This window comes from Rattus rattus, chromosome 3, assembly GCF_011064425.1.
Source record: "Rattus rattus isolate New Zealand chromosome 3, Rrattus_CSIRO_v1, whole genome shotgun sequence".
Classification (NCBI taxonomy): Eukaryota; Metazoa; Chordata; class Mammalia; order Rodentia; family Muridae; genus Rattus; species Rattus rattus.
In genome coordinates, this window is record NC_046156.1 from 77,574,138 (window position 1) to 77,594,059 (window position 19,922).

Below are 19,922 nucleotides of genomic sequence, written 5' to 3' on the forward strand. Positions count from 1 at the left end.
GATTTTCTGGGATTTTTTTTTGCAAAGTGTGTTATTTCTCATTTCTGGCACACTTTTCAGTTAATCTCCATACTACTGGTATTGGAGAAAAGGGCCAACAAGAGCTACAAAATGATATAGACTGAAATAGCAAAGTGAATACATGCCACATGCTTATAGGAAGCTATAGACCCCAACTTTCCCAAAATGTGATGATTTAATCCCATGTGGGTCATTGCTTTTCCAAGTGTAACCTTTCTTATAAACTTCTACTAATGATAAGATGCCTACTTATTGCAATGTACTTGCTGCATCCATTCTCCCAACTCAGTATAATGTCTCCTCAGTTGGTCCCAGGCACCAGGGACTCTGCCAGAGATCCACACTTCAGTACACCTTGCATCTGATTGCTTTGGCTGCCTTGTCCTCACAAGGATGTGGTCCCTAGAGAAAGTGAGGCCTGTATCTTGTTCTTTGCTTGGACTTTCCCTGGGAAATTAGACTACAATGTTTTCTAAAAATGACCCTCATGCTGCGCCGCTTCCACGCCATGGTGAATACTGTTGACTCATTGTTTGCTTCTGGGTACTTGAAAGTATAAAGTCCACAGCAGTATGTGTAGAACAATAGAACAAGTTGATAGGTACAGACAGATGAAGAAGGGAAAACCACTTGTCTCAAAGTAGGAGTTAGATAGAAACTGGGGATGGGACCAAAGAGGAGAAGACATGGGGCAGGTCCCAGGCTGTGCTACACTAATCTGCAGGACGGGAGGAAGTCAAGAGCTGTAGACCAAGAATCGCTTGTTTGTAGATAAGGGCTGAAGAGGTCTGAAGGCTGTGGTAGGAGTGGTTGGGGAGTGAGCCATGTCTTGGTGGTTTTCAGCTTCAGAGACAGCTCAAACAATGAAACTCCAGACAGGCTTTTTTCTCATTTGGTCTTGCACAGCATAGAGTTGGGCACCTAGATGTCAGAGTCAATGAAGCACTATGGGTGGTATGTGACAGTAGTACAAACCATCTTGATGATAGCATGGAGTATCTGTATATTTGTCACAACAGTTCCTCCCAGAGGAATTCCTACATCTATGCCATGTGCAAGCTGTGTTAGCCCCATCAGGTCTTGTATTCCACCTCATAGTCATATTCATGACATTTTCCATGTGTATCATGGTTCAGTTGCATGCATACTCTTTGATAGCCTCCATCTTGTACTTGAAGCCTTCCATATACTGGCAGCTGGCCATCTCAATCTTTGTGAAGAATTTTCTTTTATGCTTCATAAACTATTCACAAATATTTTCTATATAACTTGTGAAAATGGCACTTGCTGGGTATTTAAGTTATGTATGAAATATATGTCTTGATTTTTAACCATTTCTAAGTGAAGTTTTCCTTTGAATGTGAGATAATACATATTATAAAACATAATAATTTTCAAACACCTAACAGTCAATTTTATAATTTTACTTATCAAAATATGTATCTGAAAATATCTTATTTTAACAGATTTTGTTTCTCTATAATTTTATAGAAATATTCAAATGATACATATGTCACATGTGCTATAAATATGCCTGTAGATATATAGAACATAGTTATAAACTGAAATTTGGTTCAGATCCTATTAGCAACTATTATATTCCACTTGATGTCATACATTAATTCCCTTTTTTTACCTTCACAAGAAAAATTATTGTATATAAGAAATTAATACAGACATGATTTATCAAGATTTGCCATGTAAATTAATATCCTGACAAGTCCATCCCATAATTAACCCAGATAAGGGAAAGAAAATCTTATAAATAAACTGAAATGGTAGATAAAACTGAATTGTGGGTGGTAAAAGTTAGTAGAACAAACAACACTGCACTGTTACTATGAATTTTAAAGAAAACACTGGATTCATGACTGCCAAAGGCATGAAGATGCTTGGAAAGGCAAGAGAAGATACGTTCATGTTAAACAACATACTGTGAAAGATGAATCACGTTCATAAATACTAAAGGTTATATTTAAAAAGTGAACAGCAGATCCAACTTAAAATACTGAAGAAAGTGAAAAGGAGGTGACAAAATTCTAATTACCCCTCCCTGTTGGCACACAGCAAAATAGGAAGGGAAATATCTCTAGAATAAAATCACAGTGTAATCAAAATTTTAGGCTGCAATTCAGGAAGCTGAATGATCAAAGTGGGACATAGACCAGGTTATGCCAAACTTATTCTTATACTGATTTGATGAGGAATTAGACTGTGAAATTCTATGACATATCAGAGGCTGCTTAGAAGAGTAAATCCTAAACTTATCAAACATCCATCCAAGTACTAAGATAGCAATAATTCTAAAAGTTGTGCAAATATACAACAGAAACACACTTAAACACAAACTTTGCATATATAGATGTCTTCAGGCAAAGAATATAGAAAGACACCTTGAACCAGTAAAATAAGAATATTCAGCTGCTGAAGGGGCTCGAGACCCCATATGAACAACAATGCCAAGCAACCAGAGCTTCCAGGGACTAAGCCACTACCCAAAGACTATACATGGACTGACCCTGGGCTCCAACCGCATAGGTAACAATGAATAGCCTAGTAAGAGCAGCAGTGGAAGGGGAAGCCCTTGGTCCTGCCAAGACTGAACCCCCAGTGAATGGGATTGTTGGGGGAAGGCGGTAATGGGGGGAAGATGGAGAGGGGAAGCCCATATAGAAAGGGAGGGGGAGGTGTTAAGGGGATGTTGGCCCAGAAACTGGGAAAGGGAATAACAATTGAAATGTAAATAAGAAATACTCAAGTTAATAAAGATGGAAAAAAAAAGAATATTCAGCTCCAAAAGTAAATAGACATGTTAGCTATGAAACCGAAGGTCATATATGTAAAGGTCTACCACCCAGCACACATGGAAGGTGTGTGATCAAAAAAAAATGCATTGTGTTGAGGGGTTGGCAAGAGCTGAACATTATGAACACCTAAAAGGTGACAGGGTCTTCAATAGGAATTCAATGAGTAGTGAAGTGAGACCAAATGCAGCTTACAGCTAGACAGCCATGTGCTGACCTGTCTGAACTCCAGAGAAGTAAGTCGCCTGCAATTGTACTTTTTAAAAGCAGAGTGAGAGTACTTATGCATGCTTGCAGCGAAAAAGTATTTACTAAGCAAATGTGTCAAAATCTCTTCAGAAGGCGTTTTCAGAAGCCCTAAAAACTAGGAAATTGTACATTTTCATAGATCAAGCCCACAAAATAAATACGTAGCAATCCCATGCAGTTGGGATATCTTTAAAAATTAGTCAGGTGATATGTTTTAAACCTAGGTAAAAATTAAAAATTAAAATCACAACCACTACCCAAGCATTATAGAAGCTACATTGAGGAGTTCTTCAAAGAAAGGAAGAAAGACAATCGTGAATGCTTAGTAAAGAATGAAGACCATGATAAATAGATAAATAGCTGAAACTAGGAAACTTTTAACATGTCAAAATCATCAATTCCTAAGATGAATCAGGGGAAGATGAGACACAAGGGACTATCAAAAAGTACAGCATCAGAAATGAGTTCCAACCTCTAGAACTATTGGCCAGTAAAATCCTGTAGATCCGAGAATATTACAAGTTTTATCCATTGTTCTTGGTTATCCTGCAGGACTAGACAGTAAGATCTTATGTAAAGCAAGACCCTGCTGAAGAAAATCTATAGAGTTGAATCAGAGAACGGGAAGAAATCAAACTAGAACTAACCTGGAAGCTTTGTCTCTACTGGATAGTTGAAGCATTAGAAGGTTCAGAGTGTACTACTAAACGTGTAAAGGAATCATCACTTTTATCCATCTGTGAGGTCGGCAAGCTACAAAAATTCTGGGCTAGTGAGATATGGCCACCGATGCAACAGTGTTTATGAACATTATGCTAGTAACCAACTACTTTTTGATGGAATTTGAGGTCAGCTACCCAAGACAGAAACTGTGTGGAACCATTATCAGGGCAAGAAATTGTTGATAGGTAAATCATAGACCTTCAAGGGGTGAGGCTGGGTGGGGGTGTGAACAACAATATTACTCTACAAAATGTGCACAGTGATAAATAAATTCTAAGGATTTCTTTCTATACTGGTAGATTAAATGTATCTCTTAACCATTACCAGAGAATCTTGTTACAGTCAATACCTAAAATAAAGACCCACAACTTTTCCATGTGCAGAAAATATAAAACTATGGAGCACTCAACCCTAAATAGGATTTGTCTACCGTATCCCCTTCTCCTAAGGCTTGGGAACAATTGCAGCAAAAAGGGTGGAGAAAGTGTAAGAGTTTGAAGTGGTAGAGAAGTAAAAATAGTGTTTTAGAGTTTTAGACACTAAGTAGGGAATTTGAACTCACAGTGGTTATGACAGAAAGCAGAGAAGCCCCCAGACAAATCCTAGGGAGAAAGAGGAGATGATGAGGAACTCACGCCCCTAGTTGAGGAACCTACTGGCAAGTAATAGATTCTGGCAAGGACAAACGGGGTTGATGTTTAGCAAAGCACTGTTTATATCCTTACTACATCCTCACTTCTCAAAGCAATATCATTCTTAATGCGGTTCCTACTAACAATTCAGAATATTCTAGAGAGGACTAAAAGGAATAACCTCAAATTTTAGTTTATCTAATATTATAACAATACAGATTCAAGCCTGTATATCTGTCAGAGGAAAAAAATAGAAACATTGAAACCTGAGTTCAAAATAAACTACATTAACTGAAAAAAAAAATCAAAACAGCAGTGTTCTTTCCCAAACTACAGTGATAAAACAGAACAAGATTAACAGTAGCCCAACATAGTTATCACCAACTGATGTTTCAGAAATGTGACAGAAACACAGATTGCAGAAGACTTCCAGTTCAATAAATGATGCTGAGAAAATTGGACATCACCTGGACAAGAATAAAAATAGATCCCTGTGTTTTGTCACTTAAAATATATCACTACAAAGGGATTAAGTACTTAAGTATTAGAATAAATCCTGGGAAACTACCACAAGAAACGTTAAGTTATGTCCTTCGTGTGAGAGATTAGAAAAAAAAGTCATATAAAAATTCCCCCATGTCTGGAAGCCTTCTGGTAAGACTTAATAAGTTGGGAGAAAAAGTTTATGTTATGTGGTAAGGTATTTAGAAATAGTTTCCACAACATGTTTTAGAGAAAAAAAAGGCAAAGAAAGCAAACCACAGTCCATCATTCAATGCTGTTACTATATTGGTCAAGAAATATAAGTCAACATTAGAATTTTTTGGTTAGGTATGAAAGGCTCTGACTTCTTATTTCAGGACCATAAATAAAACTACCCTGACTGCACTAATAGATATTATTTAGAGAATACATTATAACATATATACTATCAAAATGTATTTTGTATTAAAAACAAGTATTTAATTAAAATGTATAGTACAAAAATGTTCTATGCCCAAATCTTTTAAAAAGAAAAGTTTAAAAAGTGGCTATTAAAAATTAAAAGATAATATTCTGCATTACTCTTGAGGAAAAAAAGTAAATTGTATAGAATATTTACTCTTCCGAAAGTCCAAAAGTCATAATATCTTCAGGAGGGACACTAAGGTAGATGTCACTCTGTGCTCTAGGTCTTACTGTTTAGGACCTGGCTGCTAATCCTTCTGAGATAATAAAATGAATAATAAAAATGACCTGCAGCTTGAATTGAGTCCTTTGTGGACTTATGAGAGTCATGAAAATTATACCACAAAAATTTTCTATGCCAAATCTTTTAAAGAGAAAATTTAAGAAAAGAGCAATTTCAGTAGCTGTGGCCAAACGAAGTGATTGTTCTTTTCTTTGATAAGTGAGCCCCATTTCTCCTGCCAGGTCATAGTTTTGCTTCCTGTTGATGTGATGAAAATCCCTGGTATAAGAAACTACACAAAAAAATTGGGTCATTTCGCTCACAGTTCCAGATTATGTCCCATCATTTGTCGGGGTTTTAAATTGAAATAGCAATTCCATCACGTTGATAGTGAAAACCTGAGAAGAGGGCTGAGTATATTCCACTGCTCAAAGTCCCTGCTCAGGGAATGGTGCCGCTCACAATGGGCAGGTCTTTACATCTCAGTTAACATAGTCAACATAATCCGTCCATTAAGTTACAGACCAGTTTAATGTACCTCGCTCCTCATCGAGACTCTTAAACCAGGTGATCAGAGCAAGCTAACCATCGCAGCCATCATGCATAAAATCATCAGGTTAACTTACTAGCCAAGCATATATGGGACAGTCTGCAGTTATTGGAAAATTCATGGCTAAACTTCAAGATTATAAAGTACAGAGCTAAAATCTTGCAGACCAAAGACAACTATCTTAGGATCTTTTTATTTCTTTTTGAAAGCCACCTATTTCCCACTCCTGTATATGGCCTAACATTGCTGTGACTATCAAAACTGTATAATGTATTCTTAACACAACATTGACTGTTCACAATGTTCCTGTCCAAAAGCTAAGAATGTCATCTGATAGAATCTCAGACATAAGGCAGAATTTCCTTGGTCTTCTGTGGCCCTGATTTGACAAACACATTGATCTATGTCCCTATTGTTTTTCTAACTAATAAAATTCGATATAGCCACTTCCGTTGTGGAATATGGTATTTGAAGAAGTGCGAATCTGTCTTCCTGGGCTCGTATGCAACTCCTGATCAAAATATCTCTGATTCTCTTTGCTGTGATAACTGTGCTTTTGTGTTGACATAGAAAAAGAATTAGTCCAAAACAATCATGATGGGAAACCTCACTACTACTCATCATTGTATATTTAGTAGACTAGATCCCAACAAACTGATGAACTCTTCAAATTGCAATAGAATAATTAAAATAGTTGAATAGCATAGACATTAACATGACATATTCTTTCATTTCATTATGTACTTGAGGTTTTTGTAATATATGTCTTTCAATCATTTTATATTACATAGGTTTCTCTAAAAAATGAAATAAAGTACATAAAATATATTCAATAAAGGAAGATTATTTACTTGGTACTGGGAAGTTCACAATACTCATCTGTGTGTCTAAGAGGTTGAAATTCCAGTAATCACTCATTCCAAGTATCTTAAATATCATAGTCTAGATCCAGTGCTAAAAGCCTCACAGCTGCACAGATGCACTGATATTGATTCCATACAATGAGGCCGGAGAACCTGGAGTCTTCTGGTCGTAGACTATAGAGATAAGTGTGCACTTTCTCAGAAAGATGAGGCAAAGGCAGACCTTTGTACACAACATTTCTCTTGAACACTGTTCTATCTGCTATGCCAGTTGGAACATACAACCCATAGTCAGGGTCAGCTTTCCTCTTAAATTTCTCCTCCGTACATTCCTGCAGAGGCTCCCATAGTTGTGTTTCCTAGATTACTCTAAATCTACTCAAATTTACAATCAACACCACTCATCAAACATGGATGTATTAAAAATGAGTGTATGTTATACATTTAATAATATGTGAACAGTAAGTCAGATGGTAGAAGATCTTTTCCTTTTACTCAAATGAGTCAAAAAGTAAATGTGTTACCCCATTGAATTCTTAGGGCAGCAGCCTTTAGCATATTTATATTAACAGTGGGAAGAGAATATAGAGAGCTTCATGCAAGGATGAATAATTGAAGAAAGTAGCAAAAATCAGCCTTTCTCAGAATTTGAACTCAATTATTCTAATGCTATGAATCATGATCACTATTTCTTGGAAGGAGGTAATAGGGTAGGAACCCTTGATCAAATTAAAGACTTGAAATATATGAAGAAACAAAGGGAAGCAACATTATGATCATGGAATAAACTTGCACTGGCATGACACATTTGGATCACATGTATATTATTATCCTCATGCATTAAGATAAATCCCGCAATAATTTAGGAAGTTATCATTTGAGTATAAAGGTATAAATTTGGTTGTGAACAATACTATGTAGGATATTATATATCCACATAAAACATAGAAATAAAAATGTATCATAATATTAAAGGAAGCAGCCAAAGCTGGATAAAGCATGTTATATTAACTACAGAGGAATCCTAAATAAAACATCGCATTTTGGTATAAGATCTAATTTGATTTCTTTCAAAGAAACCCAAATAACTCACAAAATATTTAAAATATATGATATTAAATTATCTGGGGAACAAAATATAGATATATATTGAAAAACACATGGTAATATACTTCTTTTAATGAAGTAAATGTCATATTTAATGCACCCAAGTGTCAAAACAAAATAAGAAAGCAAAAAGGATAATGGAACATAGAGGGTTTTTTTGATATATAAAACAGTGACTCCAGTACAATACAAAATTGAAATATTCAGGCACAAGTCCATTTCAGGAAATAACCATTCAAGAAATTACGTATTCAAGGAGAAGCTATTTCTTTGCACTAAAAGACAGTATACACTTTTAAAAGAGAATCTCTGCTGAAGTCACTTAGGTTTCTCAGAGTTCAGAATAAAAGATTATTTACATTCGAAGTTAAAGATAAGGTAGTATAAGGTTTAAAATGTACAGAATCATAAAACCACTGACTTAAATATAAAAAATAATTATATTTTACATCAACCATTAAATTATTTAGAAAATATAGTCATTTGGAGTCTGTTTTCTTGACATCTCCAACCCTGTTGTATTCTGCCATATTTTACCTTGCACTGGATGTTGGTGGGCAAGAGTTTGTAGAACAAATTATTTTGAACTAAAATAATGATGTATTGGATAACATGATTTATTGAAAATCTAAATAATATGGAAAATTGTTCAAATGAAACAATATGTTCTTATTTTTTATTTACATTTCTAATGTAATAACATTACCTTTCCTGGTTTCCCAAACATAACCCCTGATCTCATTCCACTCCCCTTCTTTTATAAGGGGTCCACCACACTTCCCACCCCACCACCTACATTTCCCTACATTGGGGGTTCAACATTGGCAGGACCAAGGGCTTCTCCTTCCATTGGTGCCCAACAAGGCCTTTGCTACATATGCAGTTGGAGCCATGGGTCAGTAGATGTTACAATCACTAAGACTAGATAAGATTGATGAAGCTAAGAAGGGCATGCTGACAGAGACAAAATGTTTTTACATTTTGCATAAGTAATTAGCTCAAACAGTTGCTTTTTTTCTTATTTTCTTGCTTAATGTCTTTTTTATTTTAAAGTCTTTTTTTACTTTTTTATTTATTCTTTTTAATTTTTTATTTTACTTTTTTATTGGACTTTTTAAATTTACATTTCAAATGCTATTACCTTTTGAGGTTTCCTGAACATAAGCCTCCTATCCCATCCTCCACCCCTTCTTCTGCTCAAAACTCTGCCTCCATATACCCTCCTTTGAATATTTTTTATTCCCTCTTTTAAGAAGGCATGAAGCATCCACACTCCGGTCGTCCTTCTTCTTGAGTTTTATGTGATCTATGTATTACATCTTGGGTGATTTGAGTTTTGGGGATAATATTTACCATGTGTGTTTTTCTGTGATTGGGTTACCTCACTCACAGGAACATTTTCCAGTTCCATCCATTTGCCTATGAATTTCATGAAGTCATTGATTTTGATAGCTGAGTAGTACTCCATTGTGTAGATGTACCACATTTTCTGTATCCATTATTCTGTTGAAGGGCATCTGGGTTCATTCCAGCTTCTGACTATTATAAATAAGTCTGCCATGGACATAGTGGAGCATGTGTCTTTGTTGTATGTTGGAGCATGTTTTGGGTATATGCCTAGGAGAAGTATAGCTAGGTCCTCAGGTAGTGGACTGTCCAATTTTTTTGAGGAACCTCTTTTTGGAATCTTTCTCCTGCCCTTAATAGACTCATTCTATAGAAAAAGATAGTTTTCTTTCATGTTGATGTTGCAGGATGATATTATTCAGGATCATTTAAAATTGTAATAACTTATTTTGATGAATATTTTTATTTAAAAATTTTTCAGACAATATTTGTGTTTTCTCCTCTTCAAATTTCTCACATCCTCTTGAGCTTTTTACAAATCCAATTTAGTGTTCTTTTGAGAGAGAGAGAGAGAGAGAGAAAGAGAGAGAGAGAGAGAGAGAGAGAGGAGAACTTGGTATGATATATTTATGTGTTCAACTGTACTTACAAGTGTTTCCACAAAGGTGAGTACATATGCAGACTGGAAGTTATATATAGATGTCTTCCTTTTTGTTCTGTATTTACCTTCTTTTTTCTCTAGTTCCCTAACTGACCTGGAGCTAGCTAGCTAGTTTAGACTGGCCAGGTGAATGGGCTTGGTATTCTGTTTTTTTTGCCACCACCTCAATGCTGGGGTTTTATACACAGACTTCTGCACCCAGTTTGTATTACTAAGTGGGTGTTCAGTATGGTTCTTAGATAATCATGTTTGTGCAGAAACATTTTCTCCCAGAAATGTTTTGGTGGGACATGTAGTAAAAAGAGAGTATCTAGTAGAGAGTCTTTAAGAAGCTCAATGTTTTGCAGGGTGAATTTTTATTATAATAAAATTATCCAATGCTTTTTTTAATTGTATCTAAAATTCAGATGTGTAAAGAATTTTATTGCCATTTAATAAATTGTGCTAACATTTACCATAAAAAAAGAACTGTACTTAGACTAGTTAAATTACTTGTTGAAGACCACAAAATATATGTAGCAGAAAATAGCCTTGTTGGGCAACAAAGGAAGGAGAAGCCCTTGGTCCTGCAAGTCTGGACCCCCAGTGTAGGGAAATGTCAGGGGGTCGGGAAGGGGGGGTAGATGAGGAGGGGACCACCCTTATAGAAGAAGGGGAGGGGGATGGGATAGGAGGCTTATGTCCAGGAAACTGTGAAAGGAAATAACATTTGAAATGTAAATTTAAAAAAATCCAATAAAAGAAAAAAATGAAAAAATTAATAAAAAGAAATGTAAAAAGAAATTGTACAAAGAAATACATAAAATATCCAATAAAATTAAAATTAAAAATTAGTTAAAAAAATCTAGGCATGGTGGCTCGATCACATAATCCAAACACTAGGGAGGTGGAGACAGGGGGATACGTAGATCTTTCTGGCCAGTCAGTCTAGCTGAGTGAGTTCCATGTTTAACACGATATCTTGAAATGAATTTGGGTACTGGATAGATGGCTCAACAGCGGAAAAACACTTGTTTTTGTAGAGAACCTGAGATCAATTCCCAGCACCCACACTGGGCAGTTCAAAACCTCCCGAAACATCAGGTCCAGGGGATCAGATGCCCTCTCTGACCTGTATGGAAACCTACCTGTTCATGGTATACAGAAATTTATCCAGACATATGTGAAGAGAGATAGGTGAAGAGAAACAAAAAAAGAAAAGAACAAGTATACACTAAAATCATTTACAATTCAATTAAATGTTTTTTCTTGGTTAAATCATATAAACACATAATTTTAGAAGATGTAAAAATATTATTTTCCAGGATATTTCAAAGGAAAATTATATCCTAAAATATTAACCTGTTTCACAATTAAAATTTTATATGTCTTTCAAAATTTATTTCTACATAGTTGAAAGAGTACGGATCAAGTCTCGTTTGACTGATTTAAAATTTGTACATTGAGGAGCACTGGAAACATTAAGAATCATTAAGTTAGGGTTCTTGTTATGAGCCAAACCAGGCACAAATGCAGGAAATTAAATTAAAGCCTTTCTCTGGACTTAATTCTATGTAATAAACTTGTTTGGAAAAATGAGATTAGCCATCACACAGGAAGTTCACAAAATCACTAAATGAAAATAAATTATAAAAATTTTAACATAAATTACAATGATTATTTTCTAAAAAAAGACATACAATTTTCCAAATTGTTTAACAGTTCTTAATAACCTATGGCTGCATGCTGTGTTGTTTATTTTTGTTTAACATTGATAGTTTAAAACCTATTCTTTGGAAGATGACATTATTCCCAAATCCCCAAAAACCAGCAGTCTAGGAGAAATAAGCAAGTGCTGGTGTCAGATTCCATCGCTCATTTACATACAAGTCAGTAATTAAAAATAATACATCTAGTGTGTGTGAATTTTGAATCATATGACAGCTAAGAACGGGGAAGGTCTGGCAAACATCTCAAAAATTTTATTACACTGTTAAAACATATTCCCAGACAATAGTTGCAAAGCATAATTTCTACTTGAGAGGGTGTGATTTGTATGTCCAGGGTAATAAAACATCAAGAAGAATGTTTCGCTAAACTTATTTCTGCTTCAAGATCAGAGTTACAAATGTGATTTAATGTTAACCAAATACACTGGAGCCCTTCATGGGCAAGGAAAATGCGCAATCAGTGTGTCAGAAATTCATGTCGTTTGAATACATATCAAACAGCACATCTTAAAACAGAAATTCCTACTTGAAAATCAAAAATGTGCACCTCAAATCTAGCATTACTATGTTGAAGATAAATATGTATAATTTCAGAGAAAAAAATATGCCATGCTTCCTATTGCCCAAACTAAATTTATTTAATATAATTGTCATCTCAGGAGTTTCCAGAGTTTCCCTTTTCTTATTAGAGACATTTCATGCCATATTATCGACATAAAAACATTAGCAAATGTCACTACTATTTTACAGATAAGTAAAGTAAGATAACAGTGAGCCTATACTGAGTTTCTTATAGAATGTACTTTAAAAAGGATCATTTATCTATGTATAGATGTGACAAAACATTAAATCCTAGCAACAATGTTTGGGAGAGTGATTTCATCTGGACCATCCTTGGAACAAAAATTCTCTCAAAAGAGAAGTGTGCTGGTCACACAGAGTCTCCAGAGTCTAAAATCATTTTAGATTTACAATGCAGATTGTGAATTATACTAGTCTGACTATTTTCAAGATGGTATTACATAAATTTCTATTAAACCTTTGAAAAATTATTTTAAAATATTCCTTTCTTACCTTTGATTCTTGAACTTTCTTGACTTTTTTCCTGCTGAAATGAAAACAGAAATAGGTCAAAGTTTTTAAGTGAATATATTACTAATATGCTGATACAATTTTTATCCTGATTATGTGTCAGATACTTATTATACATATATCTCAAAACATACTTCTGGAAATTATCTATCAAAATTAAGAATAACTCTTGGTGGACATATTTCTGTAAGAAACCCATGCATATATTACAGATAAATAAGTGGCTAATGTGTAATAGTTAATCATGCCTTTGTAGTTCTCATTCCATTTAATCTCAATAGATATTAATATTTTCAAATCAATATTAATTATAAATTATTGGCAATAGTAAATATTTAAGAATAGATAAAGTGAAAACTCTCATTGTAGTGATATACAAGACCTTCTTCTGTTTAAATTAGCACTGGTCTTATTTTATTGCTAATACTGACAATATCTTTTTCATGTTTGCTACAGTCAAACATGTACATTAACATGGCATCCTCCTTACTAGTCACAAAATAACCTCAAAATAGTTAGATTTTTTTTTCATGTTTTAAATTAGATATTGTGTAATCTGTAACTTCTCAGTTAGGATTCAGGCACAGTTTAGTCTTCCTAAAATTTCAAGATCTCACCTAAAATAATTTTAAAACATATACCAAATAAAATTTCAAAGATGAAATAGACATATAATATAACGTTAAATTAATACCAGTCAATTTTTCCGTCAAAATCTTATGTTGTTGCAACCATTAATCCAACCTTTCCAACGCATTAAAAAGTCCATTGAGAAGTTATACATATATAGAGGTTCAATTGACTCATACTGTCAATCTGAAAGAATATTATATACTAAATTTCATATCGATATTGATATACATGTACTTTTACCATCACTTCCCATCAGCTATTTTACATATGGATTATTTCATCTATATAATTGTATGAAAGAATGACATATACTTTGACCTCATTCACCCAAATTTCTTCTCTTCACTCCTGCTATCTCTATTTATTTCTCTGGTACAGTCTTGCTTCTAGGTTTATTTTGCACACCAAAATGAATTCTTATATATATAAAATATTGAAACCAAAACTGAAAGAAAACTAGTAGCATTTATCTTCCTGTACCTGCTTCATTAGACTCAGTATTACACTATCCAATGGCATTCATGGTCTTACAAACAACATAATTGCATTTCTCCTTATGGCTCTAGAAAACTCTATTGGAAATTTACACTGCACCATTTTTTTTTTATTAACTTGAGTATTTCTTATGTACATTTCGAGTGTTATTCCCTTTCCCGGTTTCCGGGCAAACATCCCCTTCCCTCCCCCCCTTCCTTATGGGTTAGCTCACTCAGGATGATATTTTCCAGGTCCAACCATTTGCCTACGAATTTCATAAAGTCGTTGTTTTTGATAGCTGAGTAATATTCCATTGTGTAGATGTACCACATTTTCTGTATCCATTCCTCTGTTGAAGGGCATCTGGGTTCTTTCCAGCTTCTGGCTATTATAAATAAGGCTGCGATGAACATAGTGGAGCACGTGTCTTTTTTGTATGTTGGGGCATCTTTTGGGTATATGCCCAAGAGAGGTATAGCTGGATCCTCAGGCAGTTCAATGTCCAATTTTCTGAGAAACCTCCAGACTGATTTCCAGAATGGTTGTACCAGTCTGCAACCCCACCAACAATGGAGGAGTGTTCCTCTTTCTCCGCATCCTCGCCAGCATTTGCTGTCACCTGAGTTTTTGATCTTAGCCATTCTCACTGGTGTGAGGTGAAATCTCAGGGTTGTTTTGATTTGCATTTCCCTGATGACTAAAGATGTTGAACATTTCTTTAGGTGTTTCTCAGCCATTCGGCATTCCTCAGCTGTGAATTCTTTGTTTAGCTCTGAACCCCATTTTTAATAGGGTTATTTGTCTCCCCTGCGGTCTAACTTTTTGAGTTCTTTGTATATTTTGGATATAAGGCCTCTATCTGTTGTAGGATTGGTAAAGATCTTTTCCCAATCTGTTGGTTGCCGTTTTGTCCTGACCACAGTATCCTTTGCCTTACAGAAGCTTTGTAGTTTTATGAGATCCCATTTGTCGATTCTTGATCTTAGAGCATAAGCCATTGGTGTTTTGTTCAGGAAATTTTTTCCAGTGCCCATGTGTTCCAGATGCTTCCTAGTTTTTCTTCTATTAGTTTGAGTGTGTCTGGTTTGATGTGGAGGTCCTTGATCCACTTGGACTTAAGCTTTGTACAGGGTGATAAGCATGGATCGATCTGCATTCTTCTACATGTTGACCTCCAGTTGAACCAGCCCCATTTGCTGAAAATGCTATCTTTTTTCCATTGGATGGTTTTGGCTCCTTTGTCAAAAATCAAGTGACCATAGGTGTGTGGGTTCATTTCTGGGTCTTCAATTCTATTCCATTGGTCTATCTGTCTGTCTCTGTACCAATACCATGCAGTTTTTATCACTATTGCTCTGTAATACTGCTTGAGTTCAGGGATAGCGATTCCCCCTGAAGTCCTTTTATTGTTGAGGATAGTTTTAGCTATCCTGGGTTTTTTGTTATTCCAGATGAATTTGCAAATTGTTCTGTCTAACTCTTTGAAGAATTGGATTGGTATTTTGATGGGGATTGCATTGAATCTGTAGATCGCTTTTGGTAAAATGGACATTTTTACTATATTAATCCTGCCAATCCATGAGCATGGGAGATCTTTCCATCTTCTGAGGTCTTCTTCAATTTCTTTCTTCAGAGTCTTGAAGTTCTTGTTGTACAAATCTTTTTTACTTGCTTGGTTAAAGTCACACGAGGTACTTTTATATTATTTGGGTCTATTATGAAGGGTGTCGTTTCCCTAATTTCTTTCTCGCTTGTTTCTCTTTTGTGTAGAGGAAGGCTACTGATTTATTTGAGTTAATTTTATACCCAGCCACTTTGCTGAAGTTGTTTATCAGCTTTAGTAGTTCTCTGGTGGAACTTTTGGGATCACTTAAATATACTATCATATCATCTGCAAATAGTGATATTTTGACTTCTTCTTTTCCGATCTGTATCCCTTGACCTCCTTTTGTTGTCTGATTTCTCTGGCTAGAACTTCAAGAACTATATTGAATAAGTAGGGAGAGAGTGGGCAGCCTTGTCTAGTCCCTGATTTTAGTGGGATTGCTTCAAGTTTCTCTCCATTTAGTTTAATGTTAGCCACTGGTTTGCTGTATATGGCTTTTACTATGTTTAGGTATGGTCCTTGGATTCCTATTCTTTCCAGGACTTTTATCATGAAGGGGTGTTGAATTTTGTCAAATGCTTTCTCAGCATCTAATGAAAGGATCATGTGGTTTTGTTCTTTCAGTTTGTTTATATAATGGATCACGTTGATGGTTTTCCGTATATTAAACCATCCCTGCATGCCTGGGATGAAGCCTACTTGATCATGGTGGATTATTGTTTTGATGTGCTCTTGGATTCGGTTTGCCAGAATTTTGTTGAGTATTTTTGTGTCGATGTTCATAAGGGAAATTGGTCTGAAGTTCTCTTTCTTTGTTGGGTCTTTGTGTGGTTTAGGTATAAGAGTAATTGTGGCTTCATAGAAGGAGTTCGGTAGTGCTCCATCTGTTTCAATTTTGTGGAATAGTTTGGATAATATTGGTACGAGGTCTTCTATGAAGGTCTGATAGAATTCTGCACTAAACCCGTCTGGACCTGGGCTCTTTTTGGTTGGGAGACCTTTAATGACTGCTTCTATTTCCTTAGGAGTTATGGGGTTGTTTAACTGGTTTATCTGTTCCTGACTTAACTTCGGTACCTGGTATCTGTCTAGGAAATTGTCCATTTCCTGCAGATTTTCAAGTTTTGTTGAGTATAGGCTTTTATAATAAGATCTGATGATTTTTTGAATTTCCTCTGAATCTGTAGTTATGTCTCCCTTTTCATTTCTGATTTTGTTAATTTGAACATGCTCTCTGTGTCCTCCCGTTAGTCTGGCTAAGGGTTTATCTATCTTGTTGATTTTCTCAAAGAACCAACTTTTGGTTCTGTTGATTCTTTCTATGGTCCTTTTTGTTTCTACTTGGTTGATTTCAGCTCTGAGTTTGATTATTTCCTGCCTTCTACTCCTCCTGGGTGTATTTGCTTCTTTTTGTTCTAGAGCTTTTAGGTGTGCTGTCAAGCTGCTGACGTATGCTCTTTCCTGTTTCTTTCTGCAGGCACTCAGCGCTATGAGTTTTCCTCTTAGCACAGCTTTCATCGTGTCCCATAAGTTTGGGTATGTTGTACCTTCATTTTCATTAAATTCTAAAAAGTTGTTAATTTCTTTCTTTATTTCTTCCTTGACCAGGTTATCATTGAGTAGAGCATTGTTCAATTTCCACGTATATGTGGGCATTCTTCCCTTATTGTTATTGAAGACCAGCTTTAGGCCGTGGTGGTCCGATAGCACGCATGGGATTATTTCTATCTTTCTGTACCTGTTGAGGCCCGTTTTTTGACCAATTATATGGTCAATTTTGGAGAAAGTACCATGAGGAGCTGAGAAGAAGGTATATCCTTTTGCATTAGGGTAGAACGTTCTATAAATATCCGTTAAGTCCATTTGGCTCATGACTTCTCTTAGTCTGTCTACGTCTCTGTTTAATTTCTGTTTCCATGATCTGTCCATTGATGAGAGTGGGGTGTTGAAGTCTCCTACTATTATTGTGTGAGGTGCAATATGTGTTTTGAGCTTTAGTAAGGTTTCTTTTACGTATGTAGGTACCCTTGTATTTGGGGCATAGATATTTAGGATTGAGAGTTCATCTTGGTGGATTTTTCCTTTGATAGATATAAAGTGTCCTTCCTTATCTTTTTTGATGACTTTTAGTTGAAAATTGATTTTATCTGATATTAGAATGGCTACTCCAGCTTGCTTCTTCCAACCATTTGCCTGGAAAGTTGTTTTCCAGCCTTTCACTCTGAGGTAGTGTCTGTCTTTGTCTCTGAGGTGTGTTTCCTGTAGGCAGCAGAATGCAGGGTCCTCGTTGCGTATCCAGTTTGTTAATCTATGTCTTTTTATTGGGGAGTTGAGGCCATTGATGTTGAGAGATATTAAGGAATAGTGATTATTGCTTCCTGTTATATTCATACTTGGATGTGTTATGTTTGTGTGCTTTTCTTCTCTTTGTTTTGTTGCCAAGACGATTAGTTTCTTGCCTCTTCTTGGGTATAGCTTGCCTCCTTATGTTGGGCTTTACCATTTATTATCCTTTGTAGCGCTGGATTTGTAGAGAGATATTGTGTAAATTTGGTTTTTTCATGGAATATCTTGGTTTATCCATCTATGTTAATTGAGAGTTTTGCAGGATACAGTAGCCTGGGCTGGCATTTGTGTTCTCTTAGGGTCTGTATGACATCAGTACAGGATCTTCTGGCCTTCATAGTTTCTGGCAAAAAGTCTGGTGTGATTCTGATAGGTCTGCCTTTATATGTTACTTGACCTTTTCCCTTACTGCTTTTAATATTCTTTTTCTTTATTTTGTGCGTTTGGTGTTTTGACTATTATGTGACGGAGGTGTTTCTTTTCTGGTCCAATCTATTTGGAGTTCTGTAGGCTTCTTGTATGCCTATGGGTATCTCTTTTTAGGTTAGGAAGTTTTCTTCTATGATTTTGTTGAAGATATGTACTGGTCCTTTGAGCTGGGAGTCTTCACTCTCTTCTATACCTATTATCCTTAGGTTTGATCTTCTCATTGAGTCCTGGATTTCCTGTATGTTTTGGACCAGTAGCTTTTTCCGCTTTACATTATCTTTGACAGTTGAGTCAATGATTTCTATGGAATCTTCTGCTCCTGAGATTCTCTCTTCCATCTCTTGTATTCTGTTGGTAAAGCTTGTGTCTACAGCTCCTTGTCTCTTCTTTTGGTTTTCTATATCCAGGGTTGTTTCCTGTGTTCTTTTCTTGATTGCTTCTATTTCCATTTTAATTCCTTCCACTGTTTGATTGTGTTTTCCTGGAATTCTTTCAGGATTTTTGTGTCTCCTCTCTATGGGCTTCTACTTGTTCTCTAAGGTAGTTCATCATGTCTTTCTTGAAGTTCTCCAGCATCATGGTCATATATGATTTTGAATCTAGATCTTGCTTTTCTGGTGTGTTTGGATATTCCATGTTTGTTTTGATGGGAGAATTGGGCTCCGGTGGTGCCATGTAGTCTTGGTTTCTGTTGCTTGGGTTCCTGCGCTTGCCTCTCGCCATCAAATTATCTCTAGTGTTACTTTGTTCTGCTATTTCTGACAGTGGCTAAACTGTCCTATAGGCCTGTGTGTCAGGAGTGCTGTAGACCTGTTTTCCTCTCTTTCAGTCAGTTATGGGGACAGAGTGTTCTGCTTTCGGGCCTGTAGTTTTTCCTTTCTACAGGTTTTCAGCTGTTCTTGTGGACCTGTGCCTTGAGTTCACCAGGCAGGTCACTTGCAGCAGATAAGTTAGTCTTACCTGTGGTCCCGAGGCTCAAGTTCGCTCATGGGTTCTGCCCAGGCTCTCCATGTGGCAGCAACCAGGAAGATCTATGCCGCCTCTTCCGGGGCCTCCGGCACCAGGGTTCCAGATGGCCTCCGTGTTTTTCCTCTGGAATCAGTAATGTGTGCAGAGAGCAGTCTCTTCTGGTTTCAGAGAGGCGTGTCTGCCTCTCTGAAGGTTTAGCTCTCCCTCCCACGGGGTTTGGAAGCGCACACGTGTGAACTCCGGTCACTCCATTCACGGTTCCGGCGGTGTCTCAGGCCGGGCTCCTGCCTCACCTGGGCCCTCTCCCACGGGAGCCCAGAGGCCTTATACAGTTTCCTCTTGGGCCAGGGATGTGGGCAGGGGTGGGCAGTGTTGGTGGTCTCTTCTGCTCTGCAGCCTCAGGAGTGCCCACCTGACCAGGCGGTAAGGTATCTCTCCCACGGGTTCTGGGAGCAGAGAGCTGCTGCGGGCCGGGATCCGCGGGTGTCTGCACCATTTTTATGATTACACTTTTACCCATAATACATTTAGGC

At 36.4% G+C, this 19,922-nt stretch overlaps 2 protein-coding genes across 3 annotated transcripts in view; both read right to left on the reverse strand.

Annotated features, from left to right (window-relative positions):
• The window catches only part of Fstl5 (follistatin like 5), a 586,654-nt gene that overhangs the window by 395,861 nt on the left and 170,871 nt on the right, over positions 1–19,922 (reverse strand). The window lies entirely within an intron of this gene.
• The window catches only part of LOC116896774 (follistatin-related protein 5-like), a 366,973-nt gene that overhangs the window by 87,035 nt on the left and 260,016 nt on the right, over positions 1–19,922 (reverse strand). The window contains exon 3 of one of the 2 annotated variants that reach the window (XM_032898231.1): positions 12,912–12,942. In XM_032898231.1, coding sequence (XP_032754122.1) covers positions 12,912–12,942 — 31 coding nt within the window. Of the gene's footprint in view, positions 1–12,911; positions 12,946–19,922 lie in introns of both variants that reach the window. The other variant, XM_032898230.1, reaches the window with a different exon arrangement.